Source organism: Glandiceps talaboti, chromosome 2 (assembly GCF_964340395.1).
Source record: "Glandiceps talaboti chromosome 2, keGlaTala1.1, whole genome shotgun sequence".
In the NCBI taxonomy this organism is placed as follows: Eukaryota; Metazoa; Hemichordata; class Enteropneusta; family Spengelidae; genus Glandiceps; species Glandiceps talaboti.
In genome coordinates, this window is record NC_135550.1 from 25774587 (window position 1) to 25800324 (window position 25738).

Genomic DNA, 25738 nt, shown 5'->3' on the forward strand with positions numbered 1-25738 from the left:
TAAAGCATGAGGTTAGAACCATTTCTCATATTACTTAATGCTGGCTGTACTATGGAAAGACAGAGTTTATCTCAATTAGTACTTCCTTCCTGTGGTGATTCCGGGGTGGGGGGTGGGGGGGGTGTAGTGTAGTGGAGAGGGGGTTATCGGAATAAGGCCGGTGAACAGAGTAACTACCATACCTCATATATACTATTTATTTATAGCACATGGTTTACACATCAAACTCATTATTTTATAAGTTTGTCCTATTTATTTTTTAACCACTTACTATATATATATATCTAATTATATCAAGTATAACATTTCTCTGACTGTCTTGTTGGCATTCAAGCCATGGTACTTCTTCATGATTTAATATTAAAAATACATTGGTGATTTTTTAGTTCTAAAACCCAGGTTCACTATGTAGGCAGGTTTGTGTATCACATGATGTGGAATGGCATTATATTGGTCTTGATACAGGAAAAGGCATAGTTCTAAACATTCATTGACCTGATATTGAACAAGTAATAAAAGGTAATAACTCTTGATGAAGTGGTGCTAAGCTAGATAAAGTATATGTGAAAGTCAAATACTGCCAATGAGGGCAGTGAAGCACAAATGGTTGTATGCAAATAATTTGATTCCATTTTGATATTCCACACAAACACTTACCAACCAGCTTCCAATAGTTACAGTTCAGAATAATCAAGACGACTGGTTCAGTTTTCATTGTAGTATGGAGATTTTTTTTTTTTTTTTTGGGGGGGGGGGGGGGGGAAATAAACTACAAGAATGAAATGCATACCATGATTCAGTGACATCACACAAATGAACTGTTCATCGAGTTGTAATTGTCACGTTTCAATGCACAACTTTAGTATGCTACTTTTTAAGGATGTGAAACAAATTAACCAAACTTGCCAGAACACAACTCCATCCCTTCCAAAATGTTGCTTGTCCTGGCTTCATTTATGTAGTCATGGCAACAAACAAGTCTTGTAACTTTGTTTATATAGCCATAGCAACAAATGTTCTTCCTTTTCTCACTTCATATTATGTAATTATTTGTATTCATATTCTTAAACTGTCATTTCTTTCCTGGAATCATTTTGACTGCAAATTAAATGTTGCAGTTGTGGTCCAACAATATTAACGTGCTCTGGCGAATAGCATCTGAGTTATTTCCCACCAAATGGAACAAAAATATTTGAAGATTTTTCTGAAAATTTTGGATACTGTGACTATTATTTCAAGTCTATATATTCCATTTTACTTTACTTTAATCTCCATGTCCATTTTAATGATTTGTCTTATTAGGGTGCAATTATCATGTGTGCTAAGTTTCATGGAGATTTTATGAAAAGAGATAAAGGTCAGACTCTGTATTTTGATAACATAATAAAGCCTTCAAATGTATGTCATAACTGGTTTCTGGTGATTTGTTCTTATTCCTACATGCCAACATAGAAAAGCTTCATAGAAGTCTCCATTCTCCCCCCCCCCCCCCCCCCCCCATGAACATCATGTACCTAAAACAGGGTAAGAAAGGTTTCATACTAGACCCCACCTCTCCATGGAAATATTATTTCACAGGAGACTCGACCCCTCAATGGAAATGATAATTCATGGCACTTACTTCACCCCTCCATAAAAATCATATTTCATAGTAGACTTCATCCCTTCATGAAAATCACATTTCATAGAAGACTCCACAACACCTAAACTGATGTCTGATGGGTTTGGCATTATGAATGCTTTCAACAGAGGTAGGCATTTCTGAATTACAAAACAGTAACTTTTGAAAGTGAATATGATCATCATGAGTATGAAGAGTATTAAACTCTGATTTTTCTTTGTCAACAATCACACTAAATTCAGACATGCAAGAAATTGAAAACTTGTTTATTTACAAATTACGATGCATCCAGCATTGTGAACGAGCACACCACATAGAGTAAAATGCCTTGTTACAAAATCATGTGTACCCTCACTAGTTAAGAAAAGATGAACTTGAACCCTGGAATCTTCGAAAAGACCCTCCAGACAAATCAATGTATTGATTTGTGGTAGTCAAATGAAAAAAAACTCTGACTGCAACAAACTTGGAATAACTTTTTGTAAAATTTCAAGTACAGTTCTGACCAGAATTATTTGGTTCAACCACAGAACCAACTGGTCATGTTTTGGTCCCTGCATAAACTGAGTATGGAATCCTGTCTTGCTGTCAATGGAAAATAACAGCATTCACCAGAATAAAGATCACAATTATGTTCACCTATCTTGTATTACCATGTGTTTTCCATTCAAATGCCATGTAGGGGTACACTACAATGCATGAAATACCTTCAATGTTTTCAAGGACTGAAAATAGATGGAAAACCTTTGACAATACAACTATCATGAATCATACCGTACAAGTGAAGCCATGGGAATAATATTAAGCAGAAGTGTTGTAAAAGTGTGGTATTGAACACCTGGGTAAACATTATTTCTATAGGCTTCACATGTCACCATTGAGATTCACACTAAATACATGTATGATGGAGTTCATCTTGATCACTGTATGTCAATGAGTGGAGAAAGTCTAATAATCTGTACAACTCATTATTTGATGATTGCTATATGTAATTATATCTCTTTATGCCATACTTAAAGCAACCTTCGAATACGTTAAATAGGTATACTTGAAGGTCTTGATTCTATGTCATGTTTTGAAGGTTGGATATATATATATTTTTAAGATTATCAAGGCTCGCAAAAATTTCCCCCAAAAATGGCAAGGCTATCTATTTTAATCAAATGTCTAGTGACATAGTTATGTATTTATGTGTCAAATTATGGTAAGCTCATTGGAGTCAAGTTGTGACATTTGACTTGGCTAACCAGCCATTCTTGTATAAGATTTCATTTGGTATGTTATACTCAAACTACTGCATGGAGTTCAGTGTGATGGCTATGGCAGCAAGCCATGGTTGGTCATGTCGTATTTGAATTCTTATTACACTGGACGGCCATTAAGTTTAAGAAATGTCAGATGGTTAAACTTGCATATGACACAAGTATTGAAGTTTGTAAGCTGTTGTGTAGTTTGGTTGGGCTTTTTCAGGAAATCAAGCAGAATAAGCTAACATCAGTTCCACTCTCTTCACATGTTCCTTTCTTAATAACACTGATATCAAAATGACATCAAATACAGTGTACATACTTTTTTCTGATATTCTGGCAAAAGATGCATAGAATAATGACAAAACATAACATTTCATCCTTCTCTCTCATAGACAGTTCTAGAGCTGCCTGTAAGTAACATTTCATCCTTCTCTCATAGACAGTTCAAGAGCTGCCTGTAGGTAACATTTCATCCTTCTCTCACAGACAGTTCTACAGCTGCCTGTAAGTAACATTTCATCCTTCTCTCTCATAGACAGTTCTAGAGCTGCCTGTAAGTAACATTTCATCCTTCTCTCTTATAGACAGTTCTAGAGCTGCCTGTAAGTAACATTTCATCCTTCTCTCATAGACAGTTCAAGAGCTGCCTGTAGGTAACATTTCATCCTTCTCTCACAGACAGTTCTACAGCTGCCTGTAAGTAACATTTCATCCTTCTCTCATAGACAGTTCTACAGCTGCCTGTAAGTAACATTTCATCCTTCTCTCACAGACAGTTCTACAGCTGCCTGTAGGTAACATTTCATCCTTCTCTCACAGACAGTTCTACAGCTGCCTGTAAGTAACATTTCATCCTTCTCTCACAGACAGTTCTACAGCTGCCTGTAAGTAACATTTCATCCTTCTCTCATAGACAGTTCAAGAGCTGCCTGTAAGTAACATTTCATCCTTCTCTCATAGACAGTTCTAGAGCTGCCTGTAACATTTCATCTTCTGTCATGTCACTGACAGCTTTGGTGTCCTCAGTGCTTGTATCCTGGATAGTAAATTCCTGAGATGTCCTATCATCATCTTGAAAGTCCTGAAAATCATCACAAATCTGATCATCTTCATTAAAGTCTGTACATTTTGTGTCCTTAGGACTATTTTCATGGGTTTCTTTAACAAGTTTTTCTCCTCCTTGCTGTTGATGTTGTCCTTGTTGTCTGGTTTAGGAGAGACAAGAAACCCAAAACACAAATGTTAAGTACCACCAACCAAATGTGTTTTGGATTATTTTGCATTATACAATCTAACTTCTATTAAAGCCCCATTTACGCATGAGTGCAAACCCTCACAACTCCTACCTAGAGTATGAGTCTTTTCCATTTGGATTACCACTATGCATGACTGAGGTACGATGCCTGCATTGTAAACTGAGCTAAATGTTTCTGAAATGTTTGTCCTTAGATTAGATCACTCTTACGACTCAAAACTATACTATAAAATTATAGAAAATGTCAGCCTTCCCAAGTGAGGGCTCTTTCATTGTATTGGATACATTCTATATATATTTCCACTGTCCCTGCGAGTATTGGTAAACTACTGATACTACAATAGTAAGGAAATGAATTAATGTTCACTCCTAAATCCTGTGTTTAAAATATCAGTCTGATAACCCTTATCAGGCATAATGGACACAAACAGTGACATTCCAATAGCCTCTTATCCTTCACTACACTCTGATATTTTTACCTTTCAAAATATTCTTGTCTTTTCCGCCTGACTTCATCTACATCTACCTCAGTGGAGCACCCTGGTTTACTGCTTTCTTCCTCACCTGCACAATAATAAATAATAAAGGTGTAGATTATTTCAGATCAAACTCTCTCCTGATTGAAAAATTAACAAGTGTGACATGTGATAGCATGAATGACAATATATGGAGCTCTTTGTTTTTTCTATCAAAGTTATGATTTTTTGCTTTGCAGTACTAATATTATTTCAAAGTTGACTAGTAGATGTTAACTGGTAGCAAACATCAGCAGACAATCATCTTCATCATAAAGCTTCATGTTACTTACAATATACCTAAAATGAGAAGGACCATAAAATTCTGTCCCAGTTTCTTGGAGATTTCTGACAATACCAAACACTGGCGTCGCTACAGACATCTACTGCGAAAGTCTACATATACTACCAAAAACAGTTCCAGAATAGTCAAACTAAGATTTAATAAGCATAATTAGCACATTGCATTGAATACATCACATTTTCAAAACAGAACATGACAGAGAATTGGGGAATTCATGGGCTGAGAGAAACAAGTGTTTTCATGAGTACTGTAAATCATAATACACCTACCTTCTAAACTTAGTCTAATAGCTGCTTCTAATTGTTCCTCTTCACTCTTCTCATCATCAGGTTCTAAAAACTGTCTGTTAGCCTCTAGTGCCTTCTGTAAATCATTCAGGTTGACTTTATGTGGAGATGAACTTGAAGCTGAACTGCTAGTACTGGCCTTATTGCTTTCCTTTTTAAGTTCACTAAGAAGTTTTGGTCTGTGTGTCTGTGTGACAGTCATTACCTGAAGTATTTGATCTGCATCACACTCAGGTAGAGTACCTACTACTACAAATATAGAATAACCTGTAAGATAGACATGGATAAAATCAATTAGTGATGGAGTCTTGTTTATTATAGTTGTTTGCTTTCTTCCCACTTTCTTTGTATCTCTGTAATTTTCTTAGTGAATAGCTGAATGGGTCACAAATAGTTCATTTCTTTGTGACAGACAAGACGACAAAACTAAGATTCCGTTAACTGATTTACGATTCAATCTTTAGCTTTCATTCTTTCAAAGCAAACAGAAATAAGTCAACTAACTGGAAGGTGACTTAATGACAATTCTGATAACTTCTGTGCTGAGTGATTCAATGAAAGCTACATAATACCATAAGACTTCCACTCAATGACTTACTTGTCCATTTCAACTTACCTTCTTGCTGTAGTAGTTATGCTAAAAACATTGCAAGATATTTATCTGATATAAGTTCTGATCAACTTACCTTCTTGTTGTAGTTGTGCTAAAAACATTGCAAGATATGTATCTGATATAAGTTCTGGTCCCACAAGTAAAGAATTCAGATTAAACCACTGATGACCCAATTTGCGTACTGCAAACCAGTGTTCTCTATAATTACATATAAAGGCTGTCTCAAACCTGAAAAATGGAAAAAGGGTACTCAATTGCAAAATTAAAACAAATGTTATACGGGTATTGGTAAAGTTAGCAGAATATTCAAGTTGCTCTCTAAATTTAAAAAAAATAAAAAGACAAAATAAATTCATATCCTGAAGACATTTGTTTTATCTATTATAAGATATGAAAAGTTAGCCTGAAACTATGTCCATTTCAAAACACTTCATATCAATCTATTAACAAACAGGAGAACAATGACCCAAAACTATGCAATATTGGAATGTTGTTACAAAAGCATACTTGACTCCTATGGTTACACTTGAACTTGAAGACTGTTTGTCATTCCATACTAACTAATGTAGACAATATGCTTTACATCATGTTATGGTATTGGCCTCATATTCATGGTCTTCTGTTTAATTAAGATATTTATATCATGAAGGGATGTCACTGAGATGCAGAAGTTAATGACTACAACCCATATCAACACAATAGGGAAGTTGGAACTTGTACACTTACAGATTCAAATGATGGATTATTATGTACATATCACTCTATTGCAAAGATGAATCAAATACATTGTATATGCTTTTAATCTAGTGCTGGTTACCAAGATTCTTGCAGGAAAGCTATCCTTCAGATCATCCTAGATTACAGGTAGATATTACCATAACTCCAAATAATCCCACAATTCTTTGCATCCGAGTATACTCAGTTTTGATTATATGCAAGCTATACTGCCAATATTATACTTACGTTGGGTCTATGCTAGCTCCTGTAGCTGCTTCACTACCAAATGGTACAAGTTCTAATGCCCATAGTGTCAATGCCCTACTGATTACTTGAACTGAGAAAAATCCGCTATCATCCATGTTTCCTGATGGTTGCTGAAATGAGGAAAGCAGTCACTCATTAATTACTATGATAAATTTTGGACATATTTCCAAGTCAAAAATATGTAATGCCTTGTACTGGATATGGGTTGTTCTAAATACATGGAAGATGTGGTATTACAACAGAAATGTTAAATCATATAATGTTCCATTTGAACAAACACTGATGCAGATTACTAAAACTATCACTGCTGACAACTTTGCAAATTGTAAGACATATTTTTTTCATTTGCATTATATCAAATATTCATTATCATCAAATCGGATGGATTGAAACAATTGTCACTCATTTTAGCACTTCAGACTTTTCTTACAGATGGAGATATACTATGAAGGAGGAGGCACTTACAGTTACTGACTATGAGCAGTGTTTTAGCTATTAAAGGAAACCCCTGGTAACTGAAAGGGGGAAAGGAATAAAAGATGAATTTCCTATAAAATCTACCATAATTTTGTTTGGGAACCCCAGTAAAATTACAGGGGAACCCTGGTAGATTTTACCTGCTTACCGCTCTTCATAACAAAAACACTGTTGAGTCCAGGTGAAAAATGAGATGTACAACTGAACAAAACTTTATCTTTGTCTTACACTCATCTCCAGATATAGTGGTGATGGTGGTGGTGGTGGGGGATGTGTGTATGTGTGTATATGTGTATGTATGTATGTGTGTGTGTGTGTGTGTGTGTGTGTGTGTGTGTATGTGTATGTGTGTGTGTGTGTGTGTGTGTGTGTGTGTGTGTGTTGTGGGGGGGGGGGGTTATTGAATCTATAACAAAAATTATATTTGAGTCATCCAGACAATGCACTGGACTAAACAAGACTGTACCAGTAACTTTGAATTTTACAAACCTCAAGAAATTTAAGATATTCTGGTGAATTGACACCTCCTTCAGACATTCTGTTCAACTCTTCATCATCTAAGTCCCTTGCCAGAGAAGCAAGATCTACTGCTGTGAAATACTCTCCTATCAAGTACACAATGCAAGAGATAAATAGAGGATACTGTATTGTAATTGTTGAGAGCAGCACAAACAACCATCTTACCAATATTAACCAAGTTTTGAAATAATATTCTATGAAGGGTTTGATATTTAGACAAGTTTTAGTAAGGTTTGTCAGTGGATGACATGCTAGTGCAACACATTTTAACTGGAAAAATTGCATTACAACACATACTCACGAATTAAATGACGATTGGTACAATGTCTCATATATATTTGAAATCTGATCTTAGGCTTTGCATAAATGTGCATAATTTATCCAATTGCACTAACTGATAACTTTCCATTGCAACGGTATGTCTAACACATCATCATCATTTTTATAAGTAGTATTGGTGATGAAAACTTCATCTTAAACAAAGCTTAATATGCTAGGGTCCACTGAAGTATTATTCTGCATACTCTTTATTCGTTATGTCATAAAACGATGATTTTCTTACCTTGCAGGAGAGCATTCAAGCAGTGCTGGGCACAAAGCGACCCCTCTTGCTGTCATGAAAATGAAATAAATGTTAATCCATAAAGTAATGATAACAAATAGTGTCCATTCTAACAATATCAATAAGAATGAGTGTAGTAAAGTCACATATTCTCATTATGAAATTTGTAGCCTTTGAATACTTTGCAGAAACTGAAAGGTTGACCTGGACCCATGCTGATCACAATAATTATGTTCCTCCCTTACAGTAGAACAGAACAGCATGGACTTCAAGGAAATTATGTATCGGAAACTGAGCTCAAACTTTTCAGGGTGGAACTCTTTGATGGCTATTGATATTTGCTAAGGTCAATTTACAGAGTAAAGAACAAGTGTGAATGTTAATCTTAAATACAAACATAATTTCCTTTTTACAACCAACATTTCTTGTTCCAGTTTACACATATATGATGCACTCCAGTGTAGTTATATGTTCAAAGGCTACCACTACAGGTATAGATAGAGCATAAAGTTCATAAACTTATATAAGTGTTACATGTTGTAGCCATGCTCCTTACTGGCCAGCATTTCATATCCTTCCTTGTTTAAACAGAAGAGCTGGAATTACAGATAAACTGATAGACTTGTCATTGTCCACACTTCTTTATTATCTCTCACTGCACATGGCTGTAAACTATGCCGCTTCAATCAAGAATAACAGGCTTAATGACATCTTGTTGACTATAAACATAACTTGCATGACGTTGCATGTCATTAATTTAAAAAACCACCAATCCTACAAAACTAATCGATGCATCAAAGTACGTGTAGGGTCTATGATCAAAGCAACTTTTTATAACACTTTCCCAACAATAACGATAGATACTCCTAGTCTAGTCCTGCTTGCATACGGAGGAATTCGGGACTCGATTCTGACAATTGTCCCTCCCAAGTCAGTAATACAGACTCGTGCACCGTCATGTAAGCAGGACTACTCCTAGTCCCACTTTGAGATGTTTGTCTACATTTCATCTTTTATCAACTGGTCATCGGGGGGGGGGGGGGAACTTGGACATAATATCTTTACATTTTTAACCTTGAAACTCGAGAATTTAAAAGGTTAGATATTGATTCGGTTCACAGTATAGTCGGTAAAAAAATAAGGGGTGGGGCAGACATTTGTCTAGGAACATTCACTGCAACTTTGAACTTATTTCCGATCACCAACAACGTTATTTCATGGACATTTTCAATTCGACAAATACTAAAATCACAGAATATATATAAATCAGTCATAGATGATGGCCAAAGCCAAATATTGGGGAGCTAAATTCTCTTCAGCTTTCTTGAAAGGTCGTCATCTGCTCGCCTTTGATTATACGTTCTAACCATGTTAGTGTAGTAAACATTCGCAAGATCATAACACACAAAGCTAAGTTGTCAAGGATTTCATTCGCACACCTGAGTCCGTATGATTTACTTGAATAATTGATTCCATGCCTCACTTCATCGTAGCAATTTTCACATATGAAGACTCTGAAGTGGCATTTTCTGTTTGTCATTCAAATTTTAACAGAGGAGTCACAATTTTTTCTCGTTCGGACAAAACTCGAAGTTTTTTGACAAATGCTTACCTTTTCGTGAAAGATAGACTCCATCTTGAAAGTGACGTCATCTATACGGCTTTCCCAGCATCCTAGTGAAATGCAAATGCAAACCAATCAAAAATTAGCTTATCGTGTCACTAGCCAATCAGCACTCAGGGTTATGGAACGAATTTTAAAATCACAGACAACGTGAGTATCGCCATTTCTCAGGAGCGTTCGTCATTGCCATCTACATTTGTAATATTTGACGCTATATATCGGATGTATGTGGCCCACGTCTTTGTATGCACACTTAGGATACTGTACCCATAACTTTTTCCTTACTCCAGAATTATCGAAGCCGGAGCAAGTGTAAGAAGGTGGACCCCGGTGCTAGCTGTGAAGGCCTAGGTTAGGGACCATTGAGTGCAGTGCAGTAGGAAGGTAAACAACTCGTATTTGAGCGAACCGGACAACTGTTTCGATTATCGACGACGTAGAGATACTGATAGGAAGACAAGAGAAAATGCCGTCCAAGCTGGAAAACTACGAGCAATTGTATACAATTGGCTCAGGCTCCTATGGAAAATGCAAAAAGATCCGTCGAAAAAGTGATGGAAAGGTGAGTACTTTGTTTTGTTTCCAACTTGTCTGTTTTCGTTGCAACATGCCAGGACAAAACATAGCATAGTTACAAATTAACGTTGACCCAAGACTTTCTTTCCTTCACGAAAATGATACACCGTTTGTCATTCAATCGTTTAAAAACCACAAGAAATCTGTGTACGATAACTTAGATTATATTTCATAGTCAAATATTTCCGTAGGCATTTATACAGATTTTTGCTAATCAATTTAAAAGGAACGAAATATGTAAATGAACTTGTCACACTGCAGTACCACAAACAATGAGTGATTATGTATCTGTTTTCATTTTATCCATTGTGACACCGTTATACTTCTTTGTCGGGGATAAAGTTTCCCTTTGCATTGAAGACAGTAGAGAAACGGTTAAAATGGCCGTTGTTGGTGTATATTATTTGATTTTCAAATTTTTGAAGTTGGTGGACTTTCTGTATTTACATGTAATTCAAGTTACTCCTGATCCTACAGGCTTCTCTATAAAATCGGCAATATGAAGTATCCTGTAGCTATCATGATAGTTTCCAAGTTATTTATACAAGTTATTCATAAAAGAGCTCGGAATAGCCGTCTGTGTTCTAACATTGAACTGGATTTGACCATGGATGTATTACATATGATATTATTATTATTATGAGATAGTATGGTTTGACATTCACCTTGTTATGTACTTAAGCTGGATGTATCAGGGAGTCCCTAATACATCCGTGGTACTAGTTTTAGTATGAGATATTGTAGAGGAAAGTAAATCCAAACCAATACTTGTAGACATGTATATAGTGTGGTTTTTTTAAAACTGTTTATGACAGTCGTAACCATGGAAGCCTCTGGTACACAAATGTGAGTGTAAGAAAGTGAGTAAACAAGGAAAACACAGATGAATCTCTCATAGCAGGTTTTATTAAATATTGTGAAGATATAAGTTGCTAGAGAAAGTTACATATTATATGATAATAAATATCTTGTATAATGCAATGTAAATTTGATTGCAATAGTATAATGAATTAATGTGACTTTTATGTCAATTTATTAGATTTTGGTATGGAAGGAGATGGACTATGGGAAGATGACAGAATCAGAAAAACAGATGTTGGTATCTGAGGTTAATTTACTCCGAGAACTGAAACACAAATACATAGTAAGATACTATGATCGTATCATTGATAAAGGCAACACCAAACTTTATCTAATTATGGAGCATTGTGAAGGTGGTGATTTGGCCAGTCTCATATCTAAATGTCGCAAAGATAGGTAAGTGAAGTCAGTTTCATATCTAAATGTCTCAAAAATCTGACTAAAGATACAAATGTAGGTAATTAACTTTGGCCTGTCTGATGTTTAAGAAATGTCACTAAGATAGGCAAGTGAAGCCAGTTCAATATCTAAGTGTCGCAAAGATTGAAAAGAGGAAAAATTTAGCCTACTGTAGCAATCCACTCATTTACATTTTTCTGTTCTGAGGTTCTATAGCTTTCCATGGGCAGGACAAGTGACTCTGCAACTGTTGTTCCATGATAGAATGACAGAGTCATCTATCCTCTTAGTAAACAAGTTATAACAACTTCATTCGTTCCTCAGTTGCTAATCTTTTGGACTGTGAAACTGTGTATTTGGACTGTGAAACTGGATGTCATTGTAGTCTTTTGTAGTGAATCAAATTGTGTGCTTGCCAGAACATTGATAGAATAGATTGCATAACCAAAACTTCTTTTGTTGAGGACTTTTGTGATGTCAATACAAAACAAAAAAAAGACAAATCCTGAGCTTTAATTGTCAAACAGACTTTTCAGACTCGATATTGTATCTAGTAAAGACAAGGTGATGCCAAGTAATATACCCAATGGGTCGTATTATCATCGTCTGGTGCATGTATCTATTGTTAGTAGTACCTATTTCAAAATCCTATGTTGAGAATTTGTGATTGTAACTCTGACCACTTTTCATTAATTTTTGAAAATACCAAATATTTAAATATACCAACCTTTTACAAGAAAAGATTTTATTTTTCGAAATGACTTAATTACTTGTTTACTAGGCAATAATGCACTTTATGCAGTGACTTGATGTCCATGTGTAAACAAATTATTATTTTGTGGGATGCTGAAGTGAAGTGATCACTTGGCAGTCATACATGATTCAGCAAGTACAACACCATAAGAAAGAAAATAAGAATGAAACTCATACAAAAAGAATATTGCAATTGCAGTTACTACATAATATGTACAGCTACAGCAACATACAGTTTCACTTTAGTATGCGTGTATTACAGTACATATATATTACAGTTGTACTATATATTCTGACATTTCCGTGTGTTGATGTGTATACATTAAAACTTAAATTGAATTCATCTACTCAGGAAATATCTGGAAGAAGATTTTATCTGGAAGATTTTCCTACAGCTGACATTAGCTCTACAGGAGTGTCACCGTCGTAGAGAAGGACGAGCTATTGTACATCGTGATTTGAAGCCAGCAAATGTTTTCCTTGACAAAGAACATAATGTCAAACTTGGTGATTTTGGTCTAGCAAGAGTTCTCAGTAATGACACAAGCTTTGCAAAAACATTTGTTGGTACACCATACTACATGTCACCTGTAAGTACTTGAAAAGAGCCTGAGACTAACAAAAGCTGCATTGTGGATTTGAAAAAAATGCATGGCGTAAACTTTGATGTCATGTTTTATGCAAAAATGGGAAAAAAGAAAAACTGAAGGGGGGGGGGGGGTGTTTGTTTTTACCATGTATTTATTCAGATTTTCTTACAAATATTTCATATAAATGTAACCATAAACTGTCTACCATATGCCAATGAAAAAACTTTTTTGTGTCATTACACACATATATACATATAATATACAAGCAACAACACATTAAGTAGCAGTCATATGCTGTCCTATTTGCATATTATACTTTTATGGCAAGTATATATACTTAGGGGTGATAGAGATTTCAATAATGATAAACTACAACCATTATCATAAATTTATTATATAGTATACATCATTCTTAATTGAAAATGACTACAAGAACTGACTGGTATGAATTAAGCCATCATCAGAAGGCTCCCACTGGTTGACATATATATAACTACTATATTTTCTTGTATTGTAATAATCAATGCAGGCAATAGATGACATGTATTCCATTATTTTCTAACCAATGAGAATGTACCTTCGAAAGGCTTCATGTGTTATCAACCAAATCATTCATTATCATTAGAAGTACCAACTAGTATCACAATGTCAACTTCCACAGCTTCAAACATGTAAATTGTTGAAATTATATCATGGCACAAACCCACAATAATGTCATTCCTTCTCTGTCTCTTTCATAGGAACAAGTAAACCACCTGTCTTACAATGATAAGTCTGACATCTGGTCCTTGGGGTGTCTTCTGTATGAGATATGTGCTCTAAGGTAAAGACAGTTTGATGCAATTTCCATTTATATTAGGGTTATACACCTCATATCTACAAGACAAAATTGTTTGCTACAAACTAGAGTCAAAGATGAATGTACTACTGCTAGTACATGTACTGCTACTAGTAATTTATCGTGAAGTCTAACAATGCCACTCATTTCAAAAAAGAAATCCATTTTTGAAATCAACCACATACCTCTCATTTGGCATTTCTACAAAAAAGTTTATTGTGTATATATTGATAAAGTATTTTGATAATAGGTTTACACGTAAATCATTCCATGATTTCCCTGTGTTTGTTTATAGTCCTCCATTTACAGCTCTGAACCAGAGAGCATTGTCTGAGAGAATACGAGAAGGAAAGTTTCGTCGTATACCGTCTCAATATGGAAATGAACTCAATGGTATTATTTCTGATATGTTGAAAGTCAATGTAAGTAGTCTCCTTTATTTCCTTTGTAATTTTATGGTGATGTTATATGTATGTTTATGAACTTTTGACAAAAATTGTGTTTCATAATGACACCAAGTTTATGTAATATATGCCTAAAATATGAAATGAATTATGTTTGTCTGAAATTAAATGCTGAGTGAGTTTGTTATTTATTCTACAGTATGTTTTATACCTATACATGTATTTGACCACATCAGGTTTGTATTGTTTTCTGAATTGTAATTTTAACTGATGACTCTTTCTTGATTTCCCCTCATGGGATCAATAAAGTATATATTATTGTTTAGAAAGTTTATTATAAAATACATTGCAAGTGAAATGTTTACCATTGAACAACCGCTTAAGGTAGAATCCATAGGTTTTGGCTATTACGGTTATAACACTGTAAACATCTGTACACCATACTGATTTCTTTACAGGATGTCATGAGACCCAGTATTGAGGAACTCCTCAGGTTACCAGCTCTTTCATCAAAACAAAAAGAGCATGATAGTCTTGAAAGAAGAGATTCACTCACACGTAGGGAAGAAACTGTAAGTGCCAAAGAGAAAAGACTTGAAGACAAAGAAAAAGAACTAGAGAGGAGAGAAAGGGAACTGTGCAAGAGAGAGAAAGTTATAGAAGAGAGACTTGCCAGGTAAAGGATCAAATTCTGTCAAATTTTTGTTCCCAAGGAGGAATGATTTTTGGCAAGATGCCCAAATTCATTGTCAAACTGATAGCGATATTTACATATGTACAAGTATGTAAATTTAAAGATCTTTTACATGCTTAGGCAGCCTGGCTCATATGCTGCAGTCTACTATTGAAAGTCTACATATTATGATGTATGTACCAGTGATCATGTCCATTGATAGGCACACATACTATTAGTTTTTGCAATACTGAAAGCATTATTGCTACCTTTATGAAAATGAGCATGCAGTCATTCTATACATGTACACTCACACTTGCAGTGCTTTCTGCTGTTACACTCTTGGAAGTACAAATACAGAGAACTACTATGTGGTATCAAATTAATTTTGAAGGGCAAACAATCAAATGACCAAAATGGAGGATATTTTGTAGGAGTGGAAACACTGGAAACAAAATACTCTACACATAAAATTGTGCCTTTCCACTTCCTTGTATGTAATTTTTGTTGTTTTCTTTTACAGAGCGGAGGCATCTGGTGTACTGAAGGATCCAAGCAACCTTGGACTGCACAACCGTGTCAAAGAACTAAAGTCAGAAAAAGGTACAGCTCTTAAAAACAAACATAGTAAAGTTATGCCAAAAGATAAAGAAAATAGTAAAAAATTTACCCAAGTTTAGATACAGATATTGTTTCATACTAGAAATATGGCAAATATCCTCTCGTATTCAGTGCATGACTTCACATTTATGAACATAAAAACAAAAACTGATAGACTATGCCAATTGTGTTGCCAGCAAAATGTTACAAATTTTGTTTTTGAAATATTGAAGTAATAATATACATTAATCTATGCCATGTCAAGGAAATTTATGTAACCGCTTACAGGTAATAGACTGTTATTTTTAGTCAAATTTGATGATAAAGACTGCCCTCACAGTCACGCAAACCATTGTACTGTGTACACACTAGAAAAGGAACTCAGGAATGCTTACAATGTTTTCCTTTGATCATGTACATATCACTCATTTCTGATGGCAACAGGCCAGAATGTTTTACAACTCATTACTTGTATGTACACTATGCTAAATGTATGACAGACCTGGTGAAATGTTCTCTTCACAACCAGCGTCACAGTATGTGATGAATGTATAGTATACAGATGTCTTTTCTGTCACCTTTTCTTCATTTCAATTGTGTTCTGTCACCTTACAGTTTTTTGCTTGTTGTATGTCATGTTGTTCAATATTTTGTTTAGAAACATGTACTTAAATTAACTTGCATATATGCTAATAAAGATGTAAAAATTAAAAAAACAATTTATGCTTCCTTTATTTATCCAATTTGACTGGACCAGTTGACTGATGCTGCAATATTTTGGGTTTGGACATCATAACTGGACAATTCTCCCATATCATATGATACATTATGCTATGGTAACATGTGGTTTCAAAAAAAGATTTACGTTATGGAATGTTTCTGGCAGATATGCTGTTCTGAACAACCATGTGTTCTCCCCTTCATAAAATCTCTCTAACACCATAGGTTGTTGAGTTACCATTCATAGCTGTTCTTGATCAGTTAGACTGAAGTTGTCACAGATCTCAAATTTAGTAGTTGTCACCTTGCTTATCAGTTCCTATTCATCAGTGTTGCAACCTGCTCAATGTATACTACAATTTGAAAATTATGCCTTGTCCAAACGATGAATTCAAATTCTTTAATTTTAGCTTGTGCTTTAGAGCTGTAGCACCACAATGGAACAAATGGGAAAAGATACCAACCATGTGTCTTATACCCTCAATATATTCCATAGTTCTCAACCAGTGACTGGTTCATTGAAAAGTGACAAGCCTACTGAAACACTCACACTTTTGGAATAGAAATGACTTTCCATAACACTCTTATTTTCCTCCATTACTGCAGATTTCGCAGAAGAAATACATCCAGCATGCTTTGGACTTGACTCTAACAAGACGAATATGAAAAGATATCCAGTTCTGGGCAAAGAAAATGACTTACACCAGGATAGTTTGCAAAGTGATGATAAACTTTGCAAGATGATTGACTTGAGGGATCGACTCTACAAGGCTAAAATGCGAGGACTCGAACTGAGAAATGTTGAACTTACCTCCAGAATTAAAAGCAGGCAGCTCTTGGGAATGAGATGAGGAGAATGACAGAAGGAGAAGGAACAAATACTTCATGACAATGTGATATTTATCATGAGAATGTATATATGCTCTTTGCATGTAATATCTGTATTGCCAAAGTTGCCATTATTTTTTTCAAGTTGTTTTCTTTGTTTTTTACAACGTCGGGAGTATTAATGTACAACTCAAGTTGAAGGAAAAAGATGCGCCAGGACAAAGAAATCACTTGTATTGTGTGTAAAAAAGCAAGAATCAGGATGACAAATAATTTTAATTACACAAATTTACTGATTAATAAGCTTGCTTTACATTTACTGAATAAGGAGAAATTCTAATCAAGAGTACAAAAATGTATTGATGTGTATAATCTATTTTATATTTGTGCCTGTATATACTAAATGCTTTTCAAGATCAACCAATAAACACAAAACAATAAATCAAAACATTTGCAAGTCCTTGATATTCTTCATTCCAGGTATCTTCAGAAAACAGCATCATCTAGATAACTCCTCAATTCTTGAAACTTTCCTTCTTGCATGCTGTAGATGAACCACTATAAACTGTTCCAAACATTCTCTAACTGTTTTTGTAACACCCACGCAGCATCACGTTTGGTGATTCTCACTACCTCCATGCTTCTTCGCCTGGTTTTAACTCTCTCCTATACAACACTGACTTGTTCTTGAATCGACTGAATCTTAGGTCTTCTCTCCTATCCAGATAGTAGCCAAAACTTGCAAATATAGGTGTGATCGACACCCACCACCACTTCTGGAAAAACTGGAGAACCATGTCTGTAATATAAGAGTGTTCTCAATTATTGAGTATATCTTGTTTACATTATGTAATGTATAGCGACCACATCAAGTTGGAATGATCTTACCAAGTCATAGCACATTTTAACGTTATTTGTTGAAGAATAAAACTGTCTTGTTTAATCGATGCCCAAAACAACCGTAACTTTACATTGGAAAAAAATGTAGTCAGTGCCCCTTGTCTCTGTAAAACCAGAGCAAGAATTAAAATAGTGACTTTAATGCTTTACATTTATTTATTTACCACTAGGCCGAAAAAGAAAAGAATTGCTTGTGGTAAGTGTGACTGTGTGTGCACACTTAAATACTTGATTTTTTTTTACATGTTTGTCCAGCCCATGCAGTCTGAAGATCCTGAGGATAATACAAATAACCCTCATTACATTCATTGCTGCTTCAGTGAAGACAACTGCAGCGCTAATCATGAACAAGCAAATTACACACTTGCTCTAAAGTACTAAAAAAAAGAACAGTAACTGCCATAAATAGTAGATGGTTTGACAATTACAAAAAAAAAATTCATGTTGACGAACCACTTTAGACAAAATGTCATGACCAGAAACAATTATTTTTTTGTGGGCCTTATAGTGTCAATTGTGAACAACTTTAATACTGCTGATTGAGTAACAAACCTGCATAAAAGCACTTATTTTTGATTTAAGGTTCTCCATTACCTAGTTAGAGTGTAAGGCTAATGGTAGTATGTACAATAGCTTTCATTTTAATCAGTCAGCTCAGCATGACAATAATTAAGATTTATGATTTCCCTGGGCATCATTATTAATGAAATCATGAGATCAGTATTACTTGTACATTGCAAGATTATATATTGTCAGTGTTTCATCGACAACTTCAGTACAAATGAATAAGTTGCCTTGAATCCAGGAGAATAGGGATTTTGAATTTTGATTTCCCCATCGGACGATAAGACCACAGAGTAAACGTGCACAAGATTGTGTGCATGGGAAACATTGAGCTAGTCTATTTGCATGACTTTTAGTTGTCTGTTTTGCAACTCGAGTGAACATTAGACAAGAAATGACAATAGACAAGATGTAGGTTGAATTTAATGATTTACAGTATTTTTTATCATGTTTATAGTCAATAGCAAGGGTATGGGTGGCCTTGTTACCAAAAATCTTTGCACATGAAAACAATGCACAGTCTTGCGTTTTCCTTGCGGGAGGATCCTTTGTGAGGAACAGGGATGTGTCAGCATTATCATAGTGCATATGTCCAGAGCTAAGCTTACTCCAGCCAGTCAGCCTGTCATCTTGGACTACTTGCCCTATACTGTCACAGTGGGCCAAGTCTTATGGTTGTGGGTGATAACAAAAGGATGTGTACAGACACACAAACAGTCAGATGATTGTTTCAATACCTTTCGTTTTCTGACATGGTATTAACATGGGCTAGTAACAGCAATTTTTGGTTGATAGTATGATACACATATTACATGGGTATTGTATTTGTTGTTTCAAAAGATGACACTTGGTGGCGCTATATACATAAATAACATTCATAATACAGTATACAATGGCTAAACACATACCTCAATAATATCATGTACAACTAAAACATGCTTTTAAAGTCCTGCATCGATAGAATATTAAAACATGCTTCTGATTAATTCACTTGGACACGCTTGTCAAGCCAAGATTCTCAGTCTCACACCAACAACATGTATCAACTATCATGTCACGAAAATAATGTTTTTTAACATTGGTAATGAGGATATTTATGAATGAAAACGTGAGAAAGCCTTACCTATGTAAGTTTCTCCGAAGTTGTGAAATGTTCAACGGCAAATAAACGATATTTGCAGGCTATTCTTCGACAGCCACTTTTCGGTCTATCAGCTCTTCAACAAATCAAATATGGCTGCCTGTCGCAAATCAAGTAGGTACGCATGCGCACGATTTTGACCTTATGACCTGCCACATCCAGCTGTCTGTTTGTGTGGTTTATCAACAGGCTAGGCAAGGCGAACTTGAAATACAGTACTAGACAGGTAAGCAAGGCATTGGTTCCATAAAAGAGTTTTCAAGTATCCTTGCATGTTTACACGGTATCAAAAGACACCCTAGCTGCCGTCAGATCATAGTATCAGGATGCTTTTTCTCGTTCATCATTATAACTTTAATTTAATACATTGTGTACACACTTTATATACAACTTTTTAAATAAATCATGGTATGATGCAGATATGTATCAAAATTCCACTTTTTGTGCATGTGTAGTGTTCATTTGTAGTTTCATATATTTGGCATTTTGGATGATGATGATGATGATGATGATGATGATGATGATGATGATGATGATGATGATGATGATGATGATGATGATGATGATGATGATGATGATGATGATGATGATGATGATGATGACTTTCAAATAGTTTTCTGTGAAAGTGGAAACTGCAGATATATGTTTGACAAATTTGAAAAAATTTAAATTGATCTATATTCAGTTGCTGTTATTGTAATCAAGACACACTTTGTTATTTGGGAATCTAGATTTACAAGTTCAAAAGCAACACATTTCTAATATTTTTCAGCATCATGCCAAAGACCATTGATGGAATTGCAACACTATGTTTTCTGGAAGATGGTAGTTATTTTCATGGAATTCTCATCACATCAGAAAAGAAACAATATGGACTGATTGGAAAAACCACAGATGCACCCAAGGGTAGTTACCATGAGTGTTGTTTTGATGAAGAACCCCATTTTGTAAACATCACAGTCATTGATCATGAGAGAAAGAAAGAGAACTTCATCAAAAATGTCATGAAATTGAGAGGTGATAATTGTACTCTGTCTTGTGAGACACTCCAGTATGACACAGAAGAAATGTACATTGATACAAAGGCAGAATCATATATTGGAAAATATTTTAACAAATCATTTCTTGGAAGAAACTGTTATGTTTGTGTTGGTGCAATGACTATTCACCATTCAAAGTCAGAGATTGAGGAGGAGGAAGATGATGATGATGATGATGCATTTGAATTTTAGTTTTCCAAAACGCTGTAAATTTTAGCTTCTAAATTCTACAGACCCAGTTGACAGACTACCGTATTATAATAAGAAGTATTGAATATATACAACGTAAGATTTGGTTCTTAGACACTGCTGTCAGATATTAAATGCACTAAAAGTAAAACTGTTTACATTTTGCCCATTGATGACATCATCTGGATGACATGTATCTTTGTAGATGAGGACAGTTTTGGCAGAAATGAATTACAACATACAATACTTAATACATTAGTTAAGGTAAAGCAAACTACATGTCTTCTCCATTATTTCCTCACTAAGAGAGTACTTAGTATTAGTACCAGGAGAGATGAAACAATAGACTGACTCTGCTGAGCTTGTCCTCATCATTCTGTATGCTTGCAGAATGTTTTTGATCGAGACAATTTGATCTTTTATATCTCAGAACACTTTATTTAAAGATGGAGAATTTTGTAATCTAATAAAGAAACTTCTGTCAAATTTTGTTTGAATTGGTTGCAAATTTATTTCTGAATCAATCATAATAAAACTACCAAAGCAGCTATAAAATCTTTATGAAGGTATAGTCCTGTGTGGATCTGATATCCTGGCTATACAGCTAAAATGATGCATCAATATATTGGGCCCTTCTAGTTCTACTCTATTTAATACCCATGTCTAAGCTGACTTGAAAAGCGTTGTTTATTGAAAAGTTAATTTGTCTTCATTTTCGACAATTGGACAACAAATCAATTCCCAAGTTGTTACATTCTGTACACCTGCCTTACTTGGTATGTGTAAATGCGATGGTGGAATCATTCTGTACACCTGCCTTACTTGGTATGTGTAAATGCGATGGTGGAATCATTCTGTACACCTGCCTTACTTGGTATGTGTAAATGCGATGGTGGAATCATTCTGTACACCTGCCTTACTTGGTATGTGTAAATGCGATGGTGGAATCATTCTGTACACCTGCCTTACTTGGTATGTGTAAATGCGATGGTGGAATCATTCTGTACACCTGCCTTACTTGGTATGTGTAAAAGCGATGGTGGAATCATTCTGTACACCTGCCTTACTTGGTATGTGTAAATGCGATGGTGGAATCATTCTGTACACCTGCCTTACTTGGTATGTGTAAATGTGATGGTGGAATCATTCTGTACACCTGCCTTACTTGGTATGTGTAAATGCGATGGTGGAATCATTCTGTACACCTGCCTTACTTGGTATGTGTAAAAGCGATGGTGGAATCATTCTGTACACCTGCCTTACTTGGTATGTGTAAATGCGATGGTGGAATCATTCTGTACACCTGCCTTACTTGGTATGTGTAAATGCGATGGTGGAATCATTCTGTACACCTGCCTTACTTGGTATGTGTAAATGCGATGGTGGAATCATTCTGTACACCTGCCTTACTTGGTATGTGTAAATGCGATGGTGGAATCATTCTGTACACCTGCCTTACTTGGTATGTGTAAATGCAAGAGTGGAATCATTCTCGCAAGTCAGAGTATAATTTTTCCTCTGATGCAACAGGCCATAAAGAGGCTTGTGGTTTTATGATGATACAGTGGAATCAAAGGAGTGACAAATTTCTACAAATGTTTGCAAGCCACAGTATGCATTGGCCACTCTTATTTTGAACACGCTAGGGTAAAGGGGTAATCCACATGCCGCTACTACTGCGAACTATGATTTCTATTTCATACTGAAGAATTACAAAATGAAGCCAACTTCAAAACATGAACTGAAACATATTCATTGTAAACCATATCAGTATTTTCTATGGTATTACATTCAGGAACAATCGATGGAAACCAAAACTATCAGTTACTGAAGTGGTTTGTATTGTATGTCAATAAACCCTAACAAAAACTGTACAACATATTACTCAAAACTTTGGTAATTTTCCAGTTTCTGTATCATATTATGATCAATGTATTTCTAAAGGGAAACACCAGATATTGTTTCACAAAAATACAGTGACGATTTATAGAAATGGTTTGGAATAGGGATATCCATTTAGAAATAAAGTAAAAATCATGACAATATTTTCATTCACCATTTCATTTTATTTTATTTGTTTTTAAAAGTGTCAAAGAAATTACCAAGCCACTATATATGATGGTAATTTTCTACACAGTTGAATGAGGACAAGATTCACAACAAGGTGAGAACGTCACTATCTGATATTTACTAATTCCAGCAGTAAATGCACAGGCTGAAAAGAACCTATAATTTTTGGCAATTTTTTCATCTGGATTGCAACAACATTATACTAGTATTTAGCTGACATTCATGTGTATTTTCAGGACATGAAATAGCCAAATTAACAGCACTGAAAGGGAACATATGGTTTAGTATTGTGAACATAGTTGGAATATTGTGAAATATCCAGACTTTGGTTAAAAACATACCATAAACCAGAATGTTGCAAAGCTATCATCTGTTCCGCTCTCTACCACTTATATCTTATTGGAAAACTTTTTTGCCAGAAAAATATTGCAATCACATTTTCACTCCGCTAATTGTTGTGGAAATAAGTCATTAGATATGTCATTTCATTACATTGTGTGGTGAATATAATTTCAACAAATGCTCAAAATTGTTGCAAATATAATTAAGTTGCTAAATTTCATATTCCTTCAAGTGCAAAACTGGTGTCAATATTTCAGGGTCACACAATCCATGTCTCATAACTTTATCAAATCTCAAAGAGTCACATCTCTGTTCACTATTCAAAAAAAAAGTCCATACATCCCATGGTCACAAATATCCAGTTACCACCAACAACTGATATTCTGGCTTTTCTAGCATAGAACTGTCTCTCATGCCAGATATGACTTTACATAGACAATTCCAACCACTGTTAACTGGTGCAAAGTGTGTTCTTTTTAATCTTTTCTCTCAGCTCGTAGTGTTTTCTCATAGAGAAATTTTGGGTTGCCTTTGTACTCTTTAAGAGACGAAACTTGCGTTAAATCATCTTTGCTTAGTTCTTCCAGCTGCCTCTCTTCCCTTTTCTCTACTATCTGGTTTGTCTGTGGTCCTTTATTTTTGTCACCTCGAATAAAACTTTCAATGTTGTATCCTATAACTCCCACAACAAGGGCAACTGGGAATGTGATGTACGGTGCATATGTTCTGGCACCTGCCAATATTATCTGCCACATGATGATGCTGGAGTAATGAAGAAAGCATGAGAGTTCAATATTATTATTTCCATTTTAAGTTAAATAAATGTGATTTGATATATATTTCATAGATAGTACATAAAACTAGTATAGTTGTCATTTGCCTAAGGCAACTCTGACTTGATCGAGTTCTGAAGTATATTTGGTCAGCGTGACTCCATTCTCAGACCCTCCAAACATACCTGACTCAGTACATACCCCTAATCTTGCCACGGCTATTGTCTTTTACATGGACTTGACCTGAAGAGGGGTGTACTCAGGTCAGTGTTGCCTCTGACTATAGTTTTGCAATTACTAAATCATACATTGATTATTCTTAAAGCACTGGGGACATGTGCAGTGTATCTTCCAGGGCGCATATGTTTTGGGATGTTTACAAACAAGAATTTGACACAAAATTGTTTCTGGTTTTTCAAGCATCATTTGTAATCAAAAGGTATATCTTGGTTTGATCTGTTCTCTTGTACTGATTTGCTTCTCTTTCTATCCCTTTTTGTTCAGTAAAATCACTGTCATCCAAGTCATGTGCCCATGTCTGGGGTACCCCACAGTCAACACAATGGAATGTTTACTGAGAAGCAAAGGACAGAAAGTGAAGCAAATTGGTATGTGAGAACAGATCAAACCAAGATACACCGTGAAATTACACTTGGTGCTTGAAAAAACACACAAAACTTTTAATTTTTGTGTCAACTCTTTGTAAACATCTCAGAAGATGCACAGTGCATGACCCACTGAGCATTAAGATGGAAAATGTAATGACGAACCATGATGAGGGTAAGTAAGAAATATTTTAAATTATAATATATATTAAATAATTTACATATCTACTAACTAATTAACACCTGTAATTTAGTGTAAATATAACAATCATATCATGAATTTGAATGAAATCAGTATAGATCTATTAGTAATGTCACGGTGTTTTACTATTTCTACTCCACTTACCATACACAAACTAATTAAAACTGTATTTAAAAGCAGCACACCAGTAAAGACTCAGAATTCAAATGTAAAACTTCAGAGTTGTCTTGGTCACAACTTGGTGTAGTTATTACTCATGAGAGGTCAAAGAGCCCGCACCACTTCCAAACGTATATGATAAACACGAATCGTGAAATCAGAGACAAGTAAACTCGTATTTCCACCATCCATTAAAATAGTCTACGCTTCTTTTAAAAAATATATAGTACACTTTATAACATGTAATACGCTACAGGATTGCAGCACACGACGAAAGTTACAACGTGAGCGCATGTGCAGAAATGCTAGTCACGTTAAATCTCGTACATAAAACTTTCCATTTCGATGTCAATATTCTCGATTTCTTTACCCTCTACCAACTAGATATAACTGGAAATGGTTTGTACACTGTTCTGTTCTCACACAAAGCTTTACAAAATATATTAGAGCCATCTGCAGGTGTATGATTGGAGACCTCGCACACGACGCGATTTCAATAA

At 35.1% G+C, this 25738-nt stretch overlaps 4 protein-coding genes across 4 annotated transcripts; 2 read left to right on the forward strand and 2 right to left on the reverse strand.

The window, feature by feature from the left end:
• Nucleotides 1-1910: 1910 nt before the first annotated feature.
• Nucleotides 1911-10024, reverse strand: LOC144443436 (ataxin-3-like). The gene is made up of 8 exons (XM_078132916.1): nucleotides 10000-10024; nucleotides 8388-8436; nucleotides 7796-7911; nucleotides 6809-6939; nucleotides 5919-6073; nucleotides 5215-5499; nucleotides 4606-4690; nucleotides 1911-4076 (listed from the first exon to the last, which is right to left on the reverse strand). Exons 1-8 carry the CDS (start codon nucleotides 10021-10023, stop codon nucleotides 3815-3817), a joined length of 1107 nt encoding a protein of 368 aa, XP_077989042.1. The 5' UTR covers nucleotide 10024; the 3' UTR covers nucleotides 1911-3814.
• A 433-nt stretch (nucleotides 10025-10457) lies between these two features.
• LOC144453307 (serine/threonine-protein kinase Nek2-like) lies at nucleotides 10458-17291 on the forward strand. Its single transcript, XM_078144562.1, has 8 exons — nucleotides 10458-10573; nucleotides 11627-11844; nucleotides 12953-13190; nucleotides 13931-14013; nucleotides 14324-14450; nucleotides 14891-15108; nucleotides 15629-15708; nucleotides 17032-17291. The coding sequence occupies exons 1-8, from the start codon at nucleotides 10478-10480 to the stop codon at nucleotides 17274-17276; spliced, it is 1305 nt and encodes a 434-aa protein (XP_078000688.1). The 5' UTR covers nucleotides 10458-10477; the 3' UTR covers nucleotides 17277-17291.
• Nucleotides 17292-20031: 2740 nt separating this feature from the next.
• LOC144446983 (uncharacterized) lies at nucleotides 20032-21128 on the forward strand. The gene is made up of 2 exons (XM_078136863.1): nucleotides 20032-20084; nucleotides 20631-21128. The coding sequence occupies exon 2, from the start codon at nucleotides 20635-20637 to the stop codon at nucleotides 21088-21090; it is 456 nt and encodes a 151-aa protein (XP_077992989.1). The 5' UTR covers nucleotides 20032-20084; nucleotides 20631-20634; the 3' UTR covers nucleotides 21091-21128.
• Nucleotides 21129-23289: 2161 nt separating this feature from the next.
• On the reverse strand, nucleotides 23290-25623 carry LOC144453542 (small integral membrane protein 12-B-like). The gene is made up of 2 exons (XM_078144854.1): nucleotides 25224-25623; nucleotides 23290-24261 (listed from the first exon to the last, which is right to left on the reverse strand). The coding sequence occupies exon 2, from the start codon at nucleotides 24252-24254 to the stop codon at nucleotides 23976-23978; it is 279 nt and encodes a 92-aa protein (XP_078000980.1). The 5' UTR covers nucleotides 24255-24261; nucleotides 25224-25623; the 3' UTR covers nucleotides 23290-23975.
• Between the last annotated feature and the right edge of the window lie 115 nt (nucleotides 25624-25738).